At 34.4% G+C, this 21,062-nt stretch overlaps 1 protein-coding gene across 4 annotated transcripts in view; it reads right to left on the bottom strand.

Moving 5' to 3' along the window:
- Window positions 1-21,062, bottom strand: part of AKAP6 (A-kinase anchoring protein 6) — a 256,359-nt gene that overhangs the window by 81,638 nt on the left and 153,659 nt on the right. For all 4 annotated transcript variants that reach the window (XM_058025610.1, XM_058025611.1, XM_058025613.1 and 1 more), the window contains exon 8: window positions 1,090-1,238. In XM_058025610.1, coding sequence (XP_057881593.1) covers window positions 1,090-1,238 — 149 coding nt within the window. The remainder of the gene's footprint in view (window positions 1-1,089; window positions 1,239-21,062) is intronic.

Raw genomic sequence — 21,062 nt, 5'->3', positions numbered from 1 at the left:
CCAAATCAACTTTTCTAAAACAGCCACCTTTCTGTATAATAAGAGGGGATGTTTACTAGGCTTATTTATCTTTACAGTTGGTAATTTAATAAAACTGTGTTTCCAAGACCTGAACATCGAGTTAACAATTGGAAAGGGGAGTTCTGGAGATAAAGAACTCATGAACACCTTTGTCAAAGACTTTCTTGCATAGTAAATTGCAGGCAAAAGTTCTACTCTACTTGCCAGTTACAAGGAAACTTCCATCAGGATGAAGGCATCCCCAAACAATGAGCACTAGTTGGGTCCTTTGACCTGCCTACACTATTATGATCCCACTGGGAGGTTTTTCTATGTTCATTTTGGGCCACTAGTAGTTGGAAGATATGGTTTTCAGAAGACATTAAAGAAAAAGTCTTCTTCCAGAACTGCAAGTTTCCTTGATTGTGAAAAAGAAAGCTAGAACTCATTTTAGCATATTCCAGTGATTAATTTGTTCAAATATTAAGAAAGAATGCTTTTGAATGCACATTTTTATATATGATATACACATGTATATGCGTGCTAACATTAATTAAAAGAAAAAACAAGTAGAGGAAATACAGCCTAAAAAAAAAAAAAGGAAAAACAATTCAAATCAATGCTTTCTTGAAGTACAAAAACCTGGATGTTTGAACTACAATTGAATGGCCTCATATTCATATTTCTTAGTCACTAGGAGGACAATGATTATAGAGGTCTTGCAGAGATACGATTACACTATCAAGATTATTCCTTGGAAGGTGTTAAGAAATCAAATAATATGAAGCTGCTGGAGAAGAAAAGCCTAAAGAAAAAGGACACAATTTTTTTTAAATTCATGTAACAGTTAACTATTAGATTATATTAGGTGTTACTATGAACAAACCATCATTTGGATAAATTATCCAGAACTCATTATTTTTGCATCCATATACTTTTAAAAAAAGAGAGCACTAAAAACAGTTTTTCCCTGCCTCTTGGCCTAGAAAGAAAAATCCTGGTTAACTAGTAGTAAGAAAAAGTGTATCATGTAAAAAAAAACCAAAACAGATCAGTGAGAATAAAACAACAAAAAGAATAGTTCCCTACCCATTACTTCCCACTGTGTGAACTTTTGACATATCAGCAAACTCTTCCTTTCGCTTGCTACTGCTGTTGTACTGCTCACTGTACAGTTTTAAGGACATCTGTTCAACAGCATCTCTTTGTGCTTCCAGATAGCATAGCTGAACCTCAGCCTAGAAAAAGAAAACAAAGAGGGGAGAAAACAAAACAGAACATTAAAAAAATCATTCGGAAAGAATTCATTTAAAACAAATATTTTTGGACTGCAACAGTTTTAACCAAATTATTCACACCATTGTTTTCTCCTTGTATGAGATAGTGAAGAGGCTGAACCATTAAGTCAGAGAAGAACTACAGCATAATCCAAAATGCTAGAAATGAACTATTGAAGCTTCTATCAGAGAATTTGTTATATATTCCATGAGATGTATATCCAATCAAGTGCTACATAAAAATGCCTAAGCATGAATAAAAACGATATTAGAAACCAAGCACCGTGATAGAACAGGTAGATACATAAAGATATTTTTCTTACAGGCTTCAAGATTTATGTTGTTAACACACTGTCTGTGCTTCATAATTAATGAAAGCCGTATTGCTACAGGTATTTTTCCTTTAAATAGTAATTGTAAACAAACCCAAGCAGATTGGCATTATTCACATTCTCCTTTCCTGTATCTGGAACAGACTGATTACTCAGCAACTTTAATTGCAAGGAAAAAGGCAATAAGTGAGATTCGCTGTTTTCCATCAGACTATGCCTGTCCAGAAGAATGTGGAATAATATTTGGCATCATAACTTATTGAATAGACACTTTATTTATTGCAGCTGTGGTGATCAGTATTCTTCTGAGGCTCAGAGAACCAGATGACACAAGGATAAAATCTGCTGTTGGCCACACTTGCCCCTAGGAACAGCAGAAAGAACAGAGCCTAGAGTAAGTTCAAAAGCACTTTGGGGCTGATATGCCATTGTTTTCTTTTAATATGCTTCACTGAAAGAAAAACACATTACAAATTCTGATAATGCTTCAAAAACCACTACTTCCGTGTAACTACATACTGCTATTTCCATTAGGAGTGGAATGCCTGCTTAAATATTTGGTGCTATGGCAAGGAAATGCAAATGGCACGGAGGAAATTTTTCTATAAGGACTCTCCTGTAATTTCTGCTGTGTGAGGCAGGGAAGTAAAGAGTTTATTTGTTTGCTGACAGCACAGCAGAGTTACCAATCTGTGGAACAACAGAAGCCATAAAGTAGTGAAAGGGCTAGAGAGATGGGCAGTCTGTAAAATGTAAGAAAAATGCAAGCAAGTGAAGGGAAACAGGCACTGAAGAATGTCAGTAGGGAAAGTCTGAAAGAAGACTGGAATGTCTTTATAAGCTAGAGGCAATAACAGTTTCTATATTTGCTTAGGCCTTGCCTTAGTGTAATTTTTGCTGAAAAATAATGTAAGTGATTTGGAAATTCCATTTCCTTTTAAAATTTCTCATTCAAACTTTTATAGCTTTCTATCTCAGCTGCTTCTTACAGTGAAATTAGTTATGTTTTTCAAAAAATCCCAATATGTTTTTGAGAAATTTAAAAACAATCCAACAAGCAAAAAACCCCCAGAAAATACAGAAAATTCAGCAATTTTTTAAGGAGATAGAAGATAAAAATTCTGACTAGTCCATGCAGGTCGTTCACTGTGTATTTAAACATAATTCAAGGCCTTCATACCTATTTTAAAATAGTGGAAAATTAAATCATAGACGTTACCAGTGAAGAAACATTAGCTAAAATAGCTGAGAATGTCCAGTTAGAGTAAAACGCTAAGTTTTGAGAGAGCTATAAAACTATTCTGCTTTCTCAGAAACTATAACTAAAATTGCCATTTATATAACTCAGAAACAACCACAGCAGCAAATAACCTGCATGCCCTTTCTGTTCTGCTTCCCAAGAGCATTTTCCTCTGAACTGATAAACAGTCCACTTCCACAGTATATAGAGGTTCCTGAATGAATTTCTTTTTTTGGAAGGATTCTTCACCAGTAAGGATAGTCTTTCAACAGAGTATTTTGCATTGTGCACATAAGGCTATGATTCTGTTCATTTAATTTGTTTTTACCACAAAGCAGTAATCCACTGTTACAATTTTAATTTCTGTTATATATGTTGGCATGACACATATGTTATATATGTTGACATGACACATTCCGTCTAAAGCCCTGTTGTCAGTAATCAGTAATTTTCTAAAACAATTAGATCTATCAATTAAAATCTGTGACCGTTTTAAGCCTTGAGGGGAAATCTTGTGGAAAACTTGAAACAAAAAAATTCCCTTTTTTCAGGACAGGTTTGTAAATCAAGATAAGTAATTCCTACTTTTTTAGCTATGGGTTTTGGCTGCAGTTTAGGTAGAGGTTTTGGGGTCTTCTTGGCTGTTATTGAAATTGTGTATACAATCTTCCTTACCCCTCCCACCCCAGGACACTAAAAAGAGGGAGTAGCCTAAGCTCTGGAACATCACACATCATAATTAAAACTGAACCCTGAATTGTATGAACACAGGCTATTTCTTAAATAGCAAAACTATCATAATAATTCAGATAGATTTTTCCCTTGTATTTTCTAATTCCCTATCCTACAATTTCCTCGATATTTTAAAATAAAAAAAGTTAAAAATAAAGGCAGCAGTTTTTCACAGGTTGGTCATGCCCTGTTCACTTGCAAAAATATTTTTAGGGAAACCAATAACAAATATGGAAAATGGGAGAAGAAAATCAATGATTAAATAGAATAGTGGAGGAAAGGAAAAGCAGGATGTAAAGGGCACGTAAATATATGAAGAGGGATAAATAAGAATCCACAATTTCTTCCTTGCAGCTATAAGGCCCTCTTATACTAAGGATTATGAGCTCCATCAACAGCATACCCTACGAAGCCTGAATACAACCCAGTTCCTTCACTTCAGAAATATGATCTCTCTATAAATCAACTATTTTTATTTTTAAACCCAATTTCTATCTTCAACGTTCGTGAACAATTACAGCAATTCAAACTCAGACAGCACAGAGTTTCAGATGGATCTCTCTGATTTCTTTTCTCTATGTATTCATCTATCTCACTGTTGTACTTAAGCATTTTTTTTGTCTCTGTTATACTGATATCCACTGCAAATCCAAAGAGGCTTTGAAGACCTTGAGTAGGTATTGATCAGTTTAAGTCTCAAAAAACTACATTTTACACAATCTGAGCTAACAGGTACAAGGCACAATATAGAAAAAAGTACAGAGCACAGACATGCAATAAACCTACTGCAGTTTCTTTTCAACTTAAAATCTTTAGTGGTAATGAAGGACTAGTTTTGCAATATTCTGGGAGAATAAAGTAACAACTTTATACATTCCCAATCAAATATAGAAAAGCTACTTGATTTACATTTAAACCTTTAATTTTCAGATTGCCCTACATATAATTCATTACATAAACTTAAGAACAATCTCTACAACACACCTTTATGGACACAGCAAACTCTCAAAAAGTCTACTGGGATATGCATAGTCCCAAATATTGCTAATAGAAATTGGGTGGGAGGTAATTATTCACTTACTCCTAGTGGCCCATCTTAGAATTGAAATTCAGTTCCTTCTTTTTTTTGAGGATGTAGTACATCAGAATATGTGAAAAACTGAACATGGGGGGGGAAAAGGTTAGGAATTACATGCAGCAGTAGTTTTCTGCTTCATAGTCTTCTTCTAAGTGACCATTTTTGCAATAAAAAGACAATGAAGATGCTGATGACGGTCTTGTTACACACTTGTAGAGATTCTCTACCTACTAGGATGGAATGAGTTTAAAATATTCTGTTTTAAATTAAACTGAAATATTTCCAATACTCAAATGACAAAATTCTCTCATTTTCCTGAGCCTGAAGGAACCAGTCTCTAAAACAAGACTATGAAAAAACTATAGTCTGAGGAAAAAAGGTGAAAAAAAAAATCTAGACTAGTGCCTAATTCTCAGTTCTAGTGATTGATTAATAATGGTAAATAATTTCAAGGCTATTTTCTAAAGCTCATTTTCTAAAAACCAAGAACTTATAAATAAATTGGGAGAGCCTGGGGTACAAATCTGTTCCTTAAGACTGGCTTTGCAGGACAACATAAAACGTCCTTTACTATACAGATCACTATACAACATGAAGGAGTAATCAGTGACAATACAAATCAATGAAAATACATTGTATTTCTTATTAGACCTACATGTTGGAATGACCTTATTCTGAAGTGGAGAAATGCAAGGGATAATGACTTACTGTATGAGGAAGGAGAATAAAAGGTTATATGGTATAATGTGTCAAACAAGAGACTCAAAATTTACACCAATGTAAATTGGAGATATGAGCTCAGAGATTTTCAGCTACAGTTTGTTGTTTTTTTTTTTATTTTGGAATTTACTAGAATAAATATTACTGATTTGGTGTTGAAAGGAAAGTATTTTCACACAGTGTCTCCCAGGGAGCAAAAGTGATTTGTTAGGAACCACGTTACTGTAGGCAAATAATTCTGTGGCTTAGATATACAAATTGTTAATAATACATTCAGTTAAATTTAAGTGATGAAAATATCCTATCTTGCATTACCCTTTCTTTACAGTTCTGTAGAGAAACTTTACTTCTGCCACACTACACTGTACTTAGTGAGAATTATATAAGAAATACATATATTTTGTTCCTCTGCCATTATTTGAACTTAAGCTGAATAAAAGCAGCCTCTGAAATTAAAGCACACAATCCACTTTCTGCCAGCAAGGAGGTGGTCAGATGGCCCCAGGCAGCATGTAAACTTAGAATACTCACTCATATGTATATTTCAACAAACTGCAAACTCAGATGTCACTTTTAAAAAGGATGCACATTCCAGCTTGTCACTCTGCATATCTGCAATTGGTGAAATTTCTTGAGATTTAAAATTGAGAATAATTTCTTTCCAGAATTAAGCTGATAAGAGTAGCATTTATGTGCTTACAATTCTCTTCTGTCACAATATTCTGAATACTTTTCCATGTATTTATTAGAAGGCTTTATTACAGAACACAAAGAAGACCCTGGCTCTGTCACAGTACAGCTACTGAATAAATTATGTTGAGAATTATATGGTTCAGAATATCTTCCATGAAGATGTAGATTACAAAAGCATTCTTTGGCAGGCAAGAGTTAGTCCAAAAACTCTATACAGACAGACTTATTCATCCATCATGCCATCCCTACACCAACCAAAAGGTCTTTTATGGAAGAAAACACCAAAGGTAGAAGGAATACTTTCAAGAAGTCACACCAGAATTTTAAAATGTGACTTTGTCACATTTGTATATAAAATTTGTATAACGGAATGATGGGATTATTTAGGTTGGAAATACCTTTAAGATCGCTGGGCCATCATTTGGCAGCATTAGGCTTCTTGGACTGCATTAGGCTTCAAGCAACTGCTTCTACCCTAAGTTTAGGCATTTGTTTTTCTCTCCCTACTCTGCATAATTAAAACAGAGACCTCATTGCTACTGAATACTTTCTTAGTCTGTTATGGCTTCCTTGACTCTTCATCTTGCACACTCTCTTAAGAACTGAATCAATATTTTTATTTTTTTTAAATCCTGTATCATGAAATGTTTACTTTGAGCTGAATATTTAAGAGTCCTGTTTAAAAGGACACACTGTGTTTTGATCATGCAGGAAATTAATTCTGTTAATCAGGGCATGCTTGTTACCAGCTAAAATCTTAGCTAAGTGTTTCCATTGTCATAAATCTCAGAAATGTTTTTATATTAAGAATAATGATACTGCTTTGTTTTCAGTGTGCTAAAACCATCACAACAATATGAAACCGCCACACAGAATGAGCAAAATTACAAAACAATGTTCATACATATCAAGGTACTTAAATTCCATGTAGAGTTTAAGTAACAGCACAGTGAATTTTAGGTCTATCGTTACAGTATAAAATGAAATTTTAGACAGTTAGGGCTGTGCTATAGCAAGAGGAACTTCAGACAGTTCTCAGAGCCATCAGAAATTATGGGGGGAGGGGTGGGGGGAAGCCTATAAAATATGAGCAATACTTTTTTGCAGGGTTTCCCTTGGCTTTCAGATATCCATGACCTGTGACTTTCAGGACTGGGGAGTGCAAATGCAATCAGTAGTGTGGGCTCAGCAGCACTGTCTGACCAAAGCCATGAAGATGCCATGATCATGCTGCTAATTTAAAATCTGCACCTTTTGTGTCTTTATTCCTGACTATTCACCAGCCTCTCATCATTCTATTCAAGGTAACATTAAACACAACACAAGAGCATGGCATGCCCAGTGCATTATACAGATCTCAGTTATAAACCCAGAGAAGTTCCCTGCATCATAAATATCAAAAATCATTGAAGGAAATTATGAAAGAATTAACCTCTCCAGAGGTTAATTGAGACTGAATAGTTTCTGACAACAGCATCCCAAAATTGCCAGGTGAAAAAAAGTTCTTGTAAGAATGGAAATTGAACAAAGGCCGGGACCCTTTTCTACTTTTCTTGTCTTGCAGGTCTGCATCTCCGGCTTGCAGAAAGAGAGTGACAGAGATTCTAATAATTGGGGGACAGGTGGGGAACAGGCTTGCTCTGACAGTGGAAAGGGCTGGGATGACAGAAGAGTGTTTGCTAAAGACATGTGGAAGACACAAATTAACAAGGATGCAGATCCAGCCAAACCCATCATCATAACAGAGAGAATTTCTTCGTAGCTGCCACATGCCTTCCATCTCCTTCAGTGACACTTCTTCATATGCCACAACTGTAAACCCACACAGCCCAATTCTTACAAACCCAGAAATTGTCCCATTAAATTAGTAATTAATCAACACAACCTTGGTTTTTTCCCTGTCAGGGAGAAAAAAAATTGTTATAGAAGGCCAGAACTAAAATATGTTGTACATAAAGAAGATTCAAGACCTTCCTAGGTCAGCCTCAGGACCCTCAAACAGTCAAGAAGAGAAAAGACTAGTCATGCACAGAAAGTGCTAAAATTATAAACTTAATCTTACTTAATTAAAACCTCCATTATTTGCCCTGCTCTTATTGTTCCTACCGTTTTCTGTGTTTGCACTTCTAGAGCAGTGCAGTGTCCTTAAAAAATGGATGGTTAAAGAGTCTGTCTATCATCCAATGCACAGATAGGACTAAAAGTCACATTTCTCTATAGGGTTTCTGTACCAAATCACACAGACCAGCAACACACCTAGCTCAGTTCCCAGGGCTGGGCATTCAGAACAGCCATGCTCTTAAGGCTAAAGCTACCCAGGTTCAGGATTTAGGACAGCACACTTGTGCAAGAGAAATTCCGCCTCCCACTGTTCCCATAGCAGATTGACGCATACACGTCTACCTAAAAATAGCAAGGAAAGGTAAGTTTCTCAAAACCAATGCTTCCTATGGAAAACTATGCAAAACAGCCCAGGAAGGCATGGCAGAGCAAACATAAAAATGTTATAGCCTTTTCTTAGCAATTTTACTGTGCTGTACTCATAGTACAAATGCAGCTTATTTTTTCCCCTAGTAGGTCCATTTTAAACTTCTATATGCTTGGGAAATGCTACATATTTATTAACCTAATCATTAAAAATATGTGTGTGCTTAGTAACTAGTTCCAAAATTTCCTAGACATATCAACTCACAAAACTGCAGAAGTTTTGACCTAAAATCTTTCGATTCAATGTTTTGAGTCAAATATTTTGAGAGGTTCAATAGTGTCAAACATTTTGAAGTTAAAACTCCTACACTGTGTTCCTCAAAGACACTCATTGAATGCTTATTTAACATGTTCTGAAATTGAAGGAGATTCTTTCCATGCCTTGATAGTCTATTTGATGCTATGTTACCCCTAGAGATGTGAATGTTTTCTTACTACACAATTTTTTCCTCCTACAGGGAGAAATTACTGGGAATTTTTATCAGCTTTTTAGATATTGAACTATTAATAACATAAAATTGTGCAATATGAAAACTACTTTGTCACCAATGCACAATTAAGCAAGAATAGTCAGACTCTGAAGAAGGATATGTCAACTAATATAAATTAATTTATTTAAAAATAGCAGGGAAATGCGGGCTAAGTATTTTCCCCTTTATGTTACTTTCCCTATCCATATATATATATGAGTTTTAGCAAAAATATTAGCAATATTCTAGCAATGACAAAACATATAGCTTAAAATGTTGATTTGTGCAACTGCCTTGCTGTGTATAAAAATCAGGCACAGGCTGCTGCTCCTTTGAGTTTATTTATGCTCCTCTGATGAGGAGCCTCTTGACGCACCTGACACTTACTGAGGTAGAGGGAACTGTAAAAAGATAACTGGTTTAAACATAAAATATCTGTATTGCTAAGAGGTCAGCTTTGCCACTGCTGACTTCATTGCAATTTGCATACTATTAAAGCATTACCCATAATGTTTGTAAAATTTAATTTTAAAGCTATGCTGTTAAAGATGTTTACTGAATTGCAAGCACCTAGGACATTTGGGAAATTTGCTAATACTGTAATAGCTATGGTATTTCTGCCTTACTTTGCTTCTTATTTAATCCCCTCACAAAAACACACTAGTTTCTTTCATTTTATGACAATGAATCTCTTTTTAGTGCAAGCTGAGAAACTTTAAAAAAGTATACTGCAAAAATACAGTAATCGAGATAACTTCCCCTCTTATTGTCAATATATTTAAGTTTGTTAAAAATGTCACTAACTTACTTATTTACTTTTGCTGGGGCTGAGATCCAATTATACTCCTATAGTCTAGAGGTGATGGTTATGATTTTCTACTTCACTCTAATACAGGCTTTCTCATTAAATCTCACAGCTCGGTAATCACAGTCATCACATTTGTGTTTCAGTGCTGCATCCACACTCACATTCCCCTTCCCTGGATTTCCACCCTCCTTCCCTCATCCCCTCCCCCAGATCTTTATTTACTCCCTAGCAGAAACTGCAAAATTACAGATGTATAGTGTGCAGCTACAATCTTTGCTTCCTTTTCTCTGGCAGACTAGCACTCTAACGCACTTTTTTAGGGAAGCACTGATATTAACTCTGTTACTATAGTACAAGAAGTACCATTTCCTTTGAAGTACCATAAAAAAAGTTTTCCTTAGATGATAATGGAAAGGATGGAGTAAAGCAGGAACAACAAGAATCACTTTACATACTAATAACAACAATTTAGCTATCAAAACAGTACAGAACAAGAATGCTTTTATACTGTTCTTTAAAAAATTTAGCTTCCTAGGGTTCTAATAGTCTTTTCCTATGGTTCAGGAATGCACAGTAGCATTCAGCCCAGTGCCTGTATCCTTATTTCAAAGAGAATCATTCAAGCCGACATCCACCCTGTCAAGAATCTTGACTTTGAGCTGCTAATGCAGAATAAAAATCAATATAAATTTTGATCATTTGATGAATATTTACTTCTTTCTTTCGAGCCTGGGGATTTAGAATTGAAAACTGCTGAATCAAGTCATTTTATTTTTTTTGTGTTTGTGCCAACACCAATTTACTACCCTCATGAAAGTTCCTGAACAAGATGTCTCATGTGGCATTCATGTTGGTTTTTCCTGTCAATCATAACTGTGTGCCAGTAGGGAACCATAAACATTTTCCTTTCATACTCTTAGTTCTCCAAAAAGGAATATTTTGATTAATTCCCTGGAAAAAGGTAAACTTGTCTTATTTAGACATACTTTAAAATACCTGTGTCTATTTTTCTAGGATAGCTGCTGTGTCTATATTGAAACTATCCATTAAATATTTTCTTTTCTGTATGAGTTGCTTCATACAAAGGAACAGTTTACAATCACTATAAGTAAAGCTTAGTAGCACAAAACAGATAAAGATCTATATTGACATTATCACTTCTCCTATATATTTTCTAAAAAAATGCATGAAAATTCAACCAATATAATGCACACCAAATGTTTGTGAAAATGAAGATAGCAGGAGTTAAACAGATCCCACAAGTGGGCAATTAAGATATGACTTTAGTCTGCATTTCATCTTTAAAAGAAATGGGCCTCCAATCTAAAAAAAAAAGAGTTTATAAAAAAAGTATATGTAAAGCTCTTATGTTTCCATAGTGACTGGGGTGGGGATAAGAGAACAGGGAAAAGGAAAAACGATGCTTCTAAATTTGTAAAAGACCTAGATTAGTTTTACAAGAACTGTAAATGCAAGCAATTTTTCATCTTGCAAATTTTTTTTATATATGACTCAGTGGCTGACGGGCTTTATCTTGAGCAATTTTGTTGGTCTCTTATAAATGAAATAAAAGTGGCGGCAGCTGTCTTTCAGAAGGCTGATATAGGTTTGTATAGTCATATGATATTATGTAGACAGATGTTTTAAATAAAATAAAATATTTAGATTGCTAGATACCTTGGTAGATACAAAGGCAATTATAGGATGTCTTTGTTAAATTAAATTTCTCATTCTTTTGAGAAGAAAAAAAGGGAATTGTCCTGGAAACTGTACCAACAGGAAATGATTCTATATCTAAAACAGCTGGAGACTGTAACTAATATAAAGTTGCTTGAAAATAAAAATTCTGTATGCCTCTAGAGACATGCAGCAACTTGCAGTAAAACCAGATGTAATAAAATAATTTTTTTAATAGTGTGTTTATATAGACATATAAAATATTAAGATAAGATCTACTCATGTAGAAAGACTGTTCAAGGCTAAAACAAAGCAGCAGAATAATTAAAGCCCAAAACTGTACAAAAAGAGTTATTTATTTTTCTAATAATAAAAGATGCCCTTTTTGCTAAATGTTGCCTTTCAGAAACATGTCAGACACCTTAATTTGACAATTCCAATGTGATAACACTTTATAGCTTTAACAAGACAAAATACAGTGGAAAACTTTTCTCTCAGCAGTTTAAGGTAGATTTTGATACACATCTATGTTATATGTATCAAAGTTCCAAAAATAACTTTAAAAGTAAAGCAAATATCCAGTACTCAAATTCCTTAGCTGCTTTATTTAGGTAAGCTTTCCACAGTGTATAAGGGAATTTTTCCAGAGCAAAGACTGTGTGTGAACCCTTCAAAAAATAAACCACTCGTTCTATCTAGCCCATGTCTAACGCGACTTCACCAACATTCTATTTCCATTTTTGTTGAAAATGCTGCAGTATAACAGACTGCATTCTCTGCACTTGTAGCTTTATTCTTTGTCAAGGCCTCTGTTACAAGCTTGTCATGATTCCAGAGGCCAAACCTGCACAGCTGATTTGTCTAATGCACCCAAGCTCTTAATTTATAAAGAAAACATTCCAGGAGGAATATGAATGCCAAAATGTAAGAATAAGAGTTTTACAGGTCTGCCTTTCAAATGACCATTAATAAAAATCCATCCAAATTTTCATAGTCACCTTCTTCCTTGTTCTCTAATACAAAGATACTCTAGCATTGCTTGTTCAGTATTATTGCTTGCTTTCTAAGTAATTTTATTTTGTAATTTAAACAATGAATTAAACATTTTTCATCTCATACTTAGAAAAACACTCCAGCTACACAAAACCAAATGAAGCATGCTCAAGATATTGGAAGTGCTGTATTATAGTCCCTATACAGGAGAAGTAAATGGTGTTAAAGATTCCTTTTAGAAAGCTTCAGGTTGGATTGCTTTCATTTTTTTTTCCAATAGCCTTAATTGGCTAAGTGCCTTTGGGCCAGCTAATACCCAGAGAGACCTAATCTCAGTAATCTTGTAAATACAATGATTTCAACAGATTTTCATCAAAGACATGACCACTACATGAGATTCTGCCTGTTTGGTGCTGTATTATTTCTCATGTAGAATGTAGTTAAAATTGCCATATTAATACAAGATTTATTATGGCAGATTCTGTGTTACTAAGAGTCCAACAAAAAGGAGATATTTAGCTATTTTATTAAAGTTTAGACAGCTATTTAAATGGATATGAACAAACGTTTTTGTTTCAAAATCAAAAGGAAATAGATTGAAAAACAGCAAAATCACCCTTCTCAAGTTATAATGTCCAAAGATGACATATGTGCATAACAAATGTTAATGTGACTATACATTTACAGATTTTTTTTCCCTTCAAACATTAGTAAGTATAACTGAGATGACAATAACATAGCACAGTATAATAATCATATCTACTGCATCTTTTTAGTTTAACACTCGACCCATGAAAATGTGACTTTTCTGCAGTTAAAAGAAGATGCATAGTGACTCAAGGAATCTGAAGTTCAATTACTACAAATATATGTCAAGGGAAAACTTTAATGAAAAGATGCACATTTCCAGTAACCATAAACAAGGCAGTAAATTAGATATTTACATTAAACTGTTAAAGAAGTTGAATATCACTACATGGAAATTCTGGGAACTCAGATTACAATAGACTGTAATCTGTTTTCAGAGACAAAAAGAAGCATGCGTTCTAAATCATCTAATGACCTTACAAAATGGTGTGGGACACAGGCTCCATAGAAGTGAAAATATTGAAAAGAATCATTACACACTGATTAATCTAGACCTAAGAGAGGTCACAAACTGATAAGTCAAGGGTTATTACATATTTTAAAATAAATATTTTAAATGCAGTTTGGTAAAAAGGTTTTATTATAATCTCACAAATTTCTTAAACAGATTAACTGATACTGTGATTTTTTTTTTTTGCTTTTGTCAAAGCATTAATTAATATGGAGGCATTAAACCTGAGTGTTAAAATGGAAGGTTATATTAGAGATTTTATTAATAGGCACAGGCAATCTATTATATAGAGAAGTCAGGACCCATGTAGTGGAATGGTCTAAAGCCTAAGGGTATTTTTAGCAGGAAATAGGTAGGCACAGGTGAGAAATTACAGCTACACAAGTAACCTTGTGCTCCAGGTCCTCTTTGCTGAGCATGGTTGAAAACTGACTTTGTAGTAATATGTTTCCACAGATGCCACATAGGAATTACGCTTAGAGACACTTTTGCATTACATGTACCCACAAAATTTGGATCCAACCACAAAATCCTACACTTATTCTTCAATTGTGTGTCCAAACCAGAAAAAGTTAGCATGCTTTTTTAGGGATCTTGATTTCTTCGTAACTGAACCATCAATATTTCAATGGAGTAGGCTCAGATTAAAAGTTCAAGTCTTGGAGCTATCAGAAATAATTATCCTAGAAAGTTGTATGGTAGCAGGACATTATGGTCTTATTTATGGAGCTTAGGTAGAATTTCCAATCAGCATGATTGCATCTATTTCTAGTGCTTTGTTAATCGCTTCCTGAAGCTGCTCATTAAAAGCTCCTATGTCAACACGTAATGCTGTGGTGGTTGAAACAGATATTGGGAATACAATCACATCTCATGGTTTGGCTGAGAAGTACCCTGCAACATTGTGCACTTTATCACAAACGCTGTTTTCCCATTTGATAAAATGCCTTACCATGTCATGGAACAGTGGTCATTTATTTCAAAGGAACAAGCTGAGTCTTCACCATTAAATGCTGGATGTGAGAAAACATCATTCTATTTCTGTCTGCCTCAACAATGGAATTGCAGTGCGGCCCAAGTACAGCAATTTAACATCTCTCTTACAACAGCCACAGAAGTGATGACAGCCCTAGACAATAATCACTTGCCAATACCACAGTACTTACCTACTGACTGTGAAAGCTCTCACAGCCGTAGTCGATAATTGAACCGACCAATTCCACTGTGCTGTATGTGATTGGTGATATTATCCCTTTAAGTGTGTTATTTAAGTTTGCAATGCAGTTAATTGAAACCCTACTAGATGCAAATCAAAAGTTTCAGTCTTAATTGAGATATTTTGAAAATTGAACCCATTGCTTCAGGCAGGTGCTACATGAGATTCCATTAATATAGGTAATTAACATTAGCCTCTGCTTTAATTAACATGCACACTTTAATTAGTAAAGCATTAACCAACATTAAAAAATCTGATCTTCATGCATCACAAAAACCGCAGAGTTATGACTATGTTATTTTTTCCAAGACTGTAAATCATACAACATATAAATTCTTTTTTTCTTTAACTACATCAAGATATTTTAAAAATAAAAATAGACATACAAAATGTACATCTGTGTTTTAACAGAACATTTAAATGGTGGAAAATATTTCTAAAGAATATCTATAATATCAAGGAAGTTCACATAATACTTCAAAACTTTTGCCTGAAATTTATAAATATTATATACGTCTGTGTATCTAGTTACTTTATAAATTAAAATAATTCAGTTGTAATCAGAGTCATTGGTTACCACTAACTCTGAGGTGGAATCCAAGACAGCATTTTCCAGAGCAGGCATTTTGAAAACAAATGTTCTTTCAACAGTACCAGCTTTGTTTCCAATCATGCTCGTTTTATCATGCTATGATTGCAAATGCGTGTGAATATGAACTGAACTTGCTCAAAGCCTAAATAACTTCTTCAGGAACTAGCCTGTTGCTTCAAACTGTGCCATAAAGCCCACTGCAGAGTGCCATCCCCTCTGGGACATCAAGCAACTGGAGAGCCAAAGTGATTCCACTGAGCTAGTTCAAGATCAGCCTTTCTGCACAGCAGCTCCCACTTACAGCTGTACAAGCTCTGTATTCAAGGGAGCTTCACAGGGAAGGGAACAACTGCACTTACACTCATGCTTTCAGACCAAAAGCAGGAATTTTTCTTTGATACTGACAATCTCCTTTCGATTATGGATTAAATTAAAAACTATTTAGAACCATAGGACATTTCCAGACATATAGAACATAAGGAATCCCATCCAAGTCCATGAATTTAAATGTCGCAGAGCTCCAGATAAAAATTCTTGAAATAACATTTAACATCAGTATCTTTCAAACTACATTTCCAAACAAAGCAAAGATGCCTTCAACTTCCTTATCCTTTCCTTCTGCTATGTATTTATCCATTTGATCCTGACAGCTTTGCTTTAAATATAGTAAGCTCCATTTCTACAAACTCATTACTATCACAAACAGGATTTCTGATCCAGCCCACTCACTTGATTTCCTGTGTTTTCTTTCTTAATATGTGCAGGTGGCACATGTATTAATTATTTTTATATAATTCTCAGAATGCTCGATGTGTTGGTTCAAATAATAGTCTAGCTCTGTTTCTGCAATTTCTGCACATTCTGCACATCCACTGCAATTGGCATTGAAAGGAATGGTTAATGGTTAATGGTAAAGAACTATATACTCCATTCATATTGCATCCAAATAACCCAAGATCTCAAAGAAAACATGCACGTATGCAGAGAAAAGAGCATGTCCTTTCTGAAGCTCCTCACAAGTTCCACATTAATGTCACATCAGGGCTCTGTTTGTTTTTGGTAAATGGGAAAGAACTTTAATGAAGGAAACATAAAGATTTTTTAAACATATTTAAAACCGGAAAGATTCACTGAATCAATTTTAAGTACTTTTTCTCCATGGGAGGAAATCCCACATTTTGTTTCATATTCGTAGCACACAGGCACACACATCTCAAATGTAAGGCTTTCTAGATACTGAATGTAAAATGCTTCTGGCTAAAAAAAAGCTAGGTCTGTTTGGTGCAATTTTCCAGGTTTTGTGGGATTCTGCAGGACATATTGTGGAATTTTGACAATTCTCCCTCAAAGTAAAAGAGTATTACACACAAAATAATAATTTGCTGAGTCCTTTTCATGGCATACTATTGAATTCACCATATTTTATAACCTGCAAAACCACAGCTAAACAAAAACCAGCATAAATAATGAAAAATCTGCCCTGACTTATATGTGAGGAACTCACAGTGAACTGAAAAAAATTATTTCTTATAAAGAAATGTGATGACATTTTAAAAACAGTGATTTTCACAACAGAGAGTTCTTCTAGGTCTGTGCATACTCAGATTTACATGTAATGCTGAATGAATCCATCCATAACTTTTTATTTACTTGATTGAATTTGACTATATATTTTTTCCCATGGTAAGTAATGGAAAAACAAGAAAAAAAAATGTAAAACTGACCTTAGAAAATTCTAAGCAACACACTGAGAATCAAGGTAGACTTATCCTGAGGTAGAGAACCCACAGTATACTGACCACGCAATGATCAAGGAGCTACAGAAGCTCCTGTTCCTCTGTTGAACCATTCAACTCTGCAAAAGGGCAGATCCTCAACAGCACCATCAGAAAATCATTCCCAGGTCATCATTGTACCCTAATGAAATAGTTGGTTCTACCTATATATCTTTTTCACTGCTTCAGAGGAATCCTCCCTATTTTTGGGCAATGGAGAAACAGAAGGATACAATCAAAAGCTTCAATCTTGATTGCAGTAATCTGCAAGTGGTGTTGAGTTTGGGTGAAAGAGAGTTTCTTTTTGCTTCACAGCATGCTGTTACTTCCATGAGCATGAAGTTTGGTTACAAACATTACAGTCTTCATTCTATTACCACAAAGTAAAAATAGGCATATTTCCCCTTTAAATATCAAAATAAAAGTTTGGATTAACTGACCCAGAAATTCTATCATATAAATATCAAGTCTTCATTAATCTCTTCCACCATTTCTGAGTTTCCTTATGCAAACTTGTTCAGACCTTTTTTAAAAAATGAACTAGTTAAAACAGTCCCAACACAGTAAAAACATGCACTGGTCATACAATATTATAAATATGCCACTTCAAAATTTGCTAAAGCTATCATGTTTAAAATATAGAAATTAATCTCTCAGACTGGTCAGCATCATAGGTATGATGCCCTTCTTCACCACAGTGATCTCTGTAAAAACAGTTGTCTCAAAGAAATTTTCAGTAACAAGAAGTATAAATATAAAGGGAATGAAGTGCATTGAGTACATAGCATCTTGAAATGTTTCTCCTTTTTTTGTCCCCCCAGCGATGTCATTAAAGTGCTAAGTATCAAAATCTTCTAACGCCCGTAACAAAATAGGGTAAACCTAGAAAATGAAGGATGGGTTGCATTCTGTCAAAGTCAATGGAATTTTTCTTATTATTTCAAGCAAGCAGAACATGCTCTTACAAATCAAGTGACAAAAATTAACATATATCTAAATTCATAATTTTAAAGACAAGGATTCTGGACACTAATATTCTACACATTTTTAAGATAGGGAATTCATATCATTGAATAAATGATGGGGTTAGTTAAGATATGAGGTTGCAAACAAAGCAAAGTTTGAAAGCAAATTCAGAAAAGTCAGTGAATTTTACTTCTCCAAAAATAATGTAGGCCACATTTATCATGAGATAAACAGGACAATATCATGTTCAGTTACTAACTTGGTCTGGGACTTGAAATATCAGCCTTGCTTCTCCAACACAGCTGCAGGAAGAAAGGGCTGGGGATACAAAATCTATTTTGTTCCCTATGGGAAGTGGATTTTATACCTCTGGTACTAGCTGCCACTCCTTCCAACACAAATTAGTCATTTGTAACTATAGGTGAACCATGGCAGGAGCAGACAGCTGGGTCACGTCTACCACAACCAGCCACCAACCTTGCGTTGAGCTGAGAGGCATCCCTGAAGATTTCTTGTCTTTTTCTGACTCAAGCAGGTGGTCTGATAAAAGACACTAAGCTTTGCCTCCCTCATCTATGGTTCATACTTCTCCTTACACACTAATGTTAGAGCAATCTTGTACCCTATAGGGTTTGACATGTTCTGAAACACAACTTTAAACACACCTGGAACACTTTGATAGTGACTAAAAATTAAAAGTGTGTGCTATATAGCACCCAATGTCTTTTTGTTAAGAACCAGTACTTTTCTAAGGATAGGAAAACACATAGCTAACATCTTCTATAAAGTGGATGATAACTACTGTTTTTGTATCTTGAAGGTTTATATCTAATTTGGCAAATGTGACTTACACTTTAAAAAGTAACAGTGAATAAGAGAATTCACCTTGGAAGTTACTTACTAAATCAATTTTTAAATCCTATATTTTATTTTTCTGTATTTAAAATGTCATAGTATAGACACTGGAACATCAAAAACAGTCACACTGAGAGACACTTTTTAAAGATAGCAGAGAAGTGTGATCTTCTAATTCCAATTCATACCTATCTGAGTTGCACATAACCCTCTTTAATTACATAAACTCAACCCTGAACTTAAAAATCATACCACAAAGTAAAACTAATCCACTTATATGTTCATTTTTTCCCCCTTGTGTTTGCATGGTTGTCCCAGGATCCTGGAAAGAGTATTTCTTTCTGTGCTGGCCTTGCTGCTAGCCAATGCTGCCATTCACTATTTGTGCCTCTGGCAGAACTTGTGTTCCCCACTTGATTTGCTGTCCTATTGAAACATTATCAGGAGCATGGGAAGTTTGCTGCTGTACTGAAAAGGAACACTTTCTGTTTCCTTTTTCCTTCTTACCCATCTAATGAGAACATCAGCTGTAAGAAACCTCTTTAACAAACATACCTATTTTCCTTTACTACAAAAGGTAAAAAAATAGAGAAGTACAATATTTCTTGATAATAAATATAAACACTACGTCTGTGTTTATTCTGTTAATTGGTAATAATTTCATTATAATCTTTAGGCATCGTATGCTAATTTTATTCAAGGGCAATACCTGCAATAAGTCAAAATACCCCAGGACTCATTGGCATTTTGCATCTCTCTAGACAAAAAAAAAAAAAAAAAGAAAAGAAAAGGGTGTCTAGAAACTGGAGAAAAATTAATGATAGGCCAGTTTTGATCATGTATTTCTTCTTGCCAATTGACACACATAATAGAAAATGGTAGAGAATAGGTTAAATAGTCTAAAAGGATTTTAACCTTAAATTTGACAGAAGCTAAATGGCTGTGACATTGGGTTCTTCTACTTTATTCCAGCTAGTAATCCACCTTCAAAGTTCCTGTCAGGTAAATGACCTTGTATTTCATTAACTGATAATTAAATGGATTTATTCCACTAACGGTTTTAATTAAAATGCTAGAAATATTGATTACCCCTCTCATCCTTATTCCCCCAGATGAAAAAAAGGTTTTAGGAATGTTTATTTAGAGAAGACAGAGAATTAAATTAGATTGAATCTCTATGAGACCTGAAGACTGGTTCTTTCATTTCTGCTGCTCAAGCAGAAAAAGGTTTCAATTTTTTGATGTTTGATTAATTATTTTGAAATCCATTTATGCTTACCTTGGTGTTTAATTAAAAATGTCATTTTTAGCATAATTTAATTGGCTATCTGTGGAAGACTAACTTCAAACTTATATTTTAAAAATGTTGTGTTTTTTTTTAATTTGGGGTAAAAGAAACTTTTACTTATTTGCTTTTGCTGTAAAGGTATCATCTCATGAATGAAGAACTAAGAAGGGCTGAAGCTTAACTGGATTTACTACATTTGAATATGAGGATACATATGCTTATGAGTAATGCAGCTTCATTTGGCTGTACACTTGAATCCATTACCAGCCATTTAGAAACCCTAATCTAACAAAGATGGAGTGTATCCCTACAAGTATTTTGGATGTATTGTTACTAATACTAACCAAACTCTCTGCAGTGTGGCCATAAATACTTTTAGTATGAGCTGGAATCCTTTTGCAAATGATTTATCTTTTGTATGCATTGCTGGAAAAAAAAGGATTCAGTTCAATTTATAATTAGCAAACAAATATTAGAAATTCTAATTTTATTTTTTTAATTACCTACCATGTGTGAGTATTTCACTGTTTTCTTATCTAATAGTCTTACTGATGTAAGTTTTGGTTTCTACATGGATCATTTTCCACTGAAGAACCTACTATTTTTCTTTTAGTGAGAAAGTTCTAAAACTAAACTGGTTTGTATAATTTCATACTACATAAGGATATGGTATTAATGTGGTCTTATAATGGGCTCTTATAATGCCTATTTTGTTACCACTTGCTAGCTATAAATTATATGATCTAGAATATTGTCTATGAAAA

The sequence above is a fragment of the Melospiza georgiana genome, chromosome 6 (genome assembly GCF_028018845.1).
Source record: "Melospiza georgiana isolate bMelGeo1 chromosome 6, bMelGeo1.pri, whole genome shotgun sequence".
Taxonomy (NCBI): Eukaryota; Metazoa; Chordata; class Aves; order Passeriformes; family Passerellidae; genus Melospiza; species Melospiza georgiana.
This window is presented reverse-complemented; position numbering and strand designations above follow the sequence as displayed.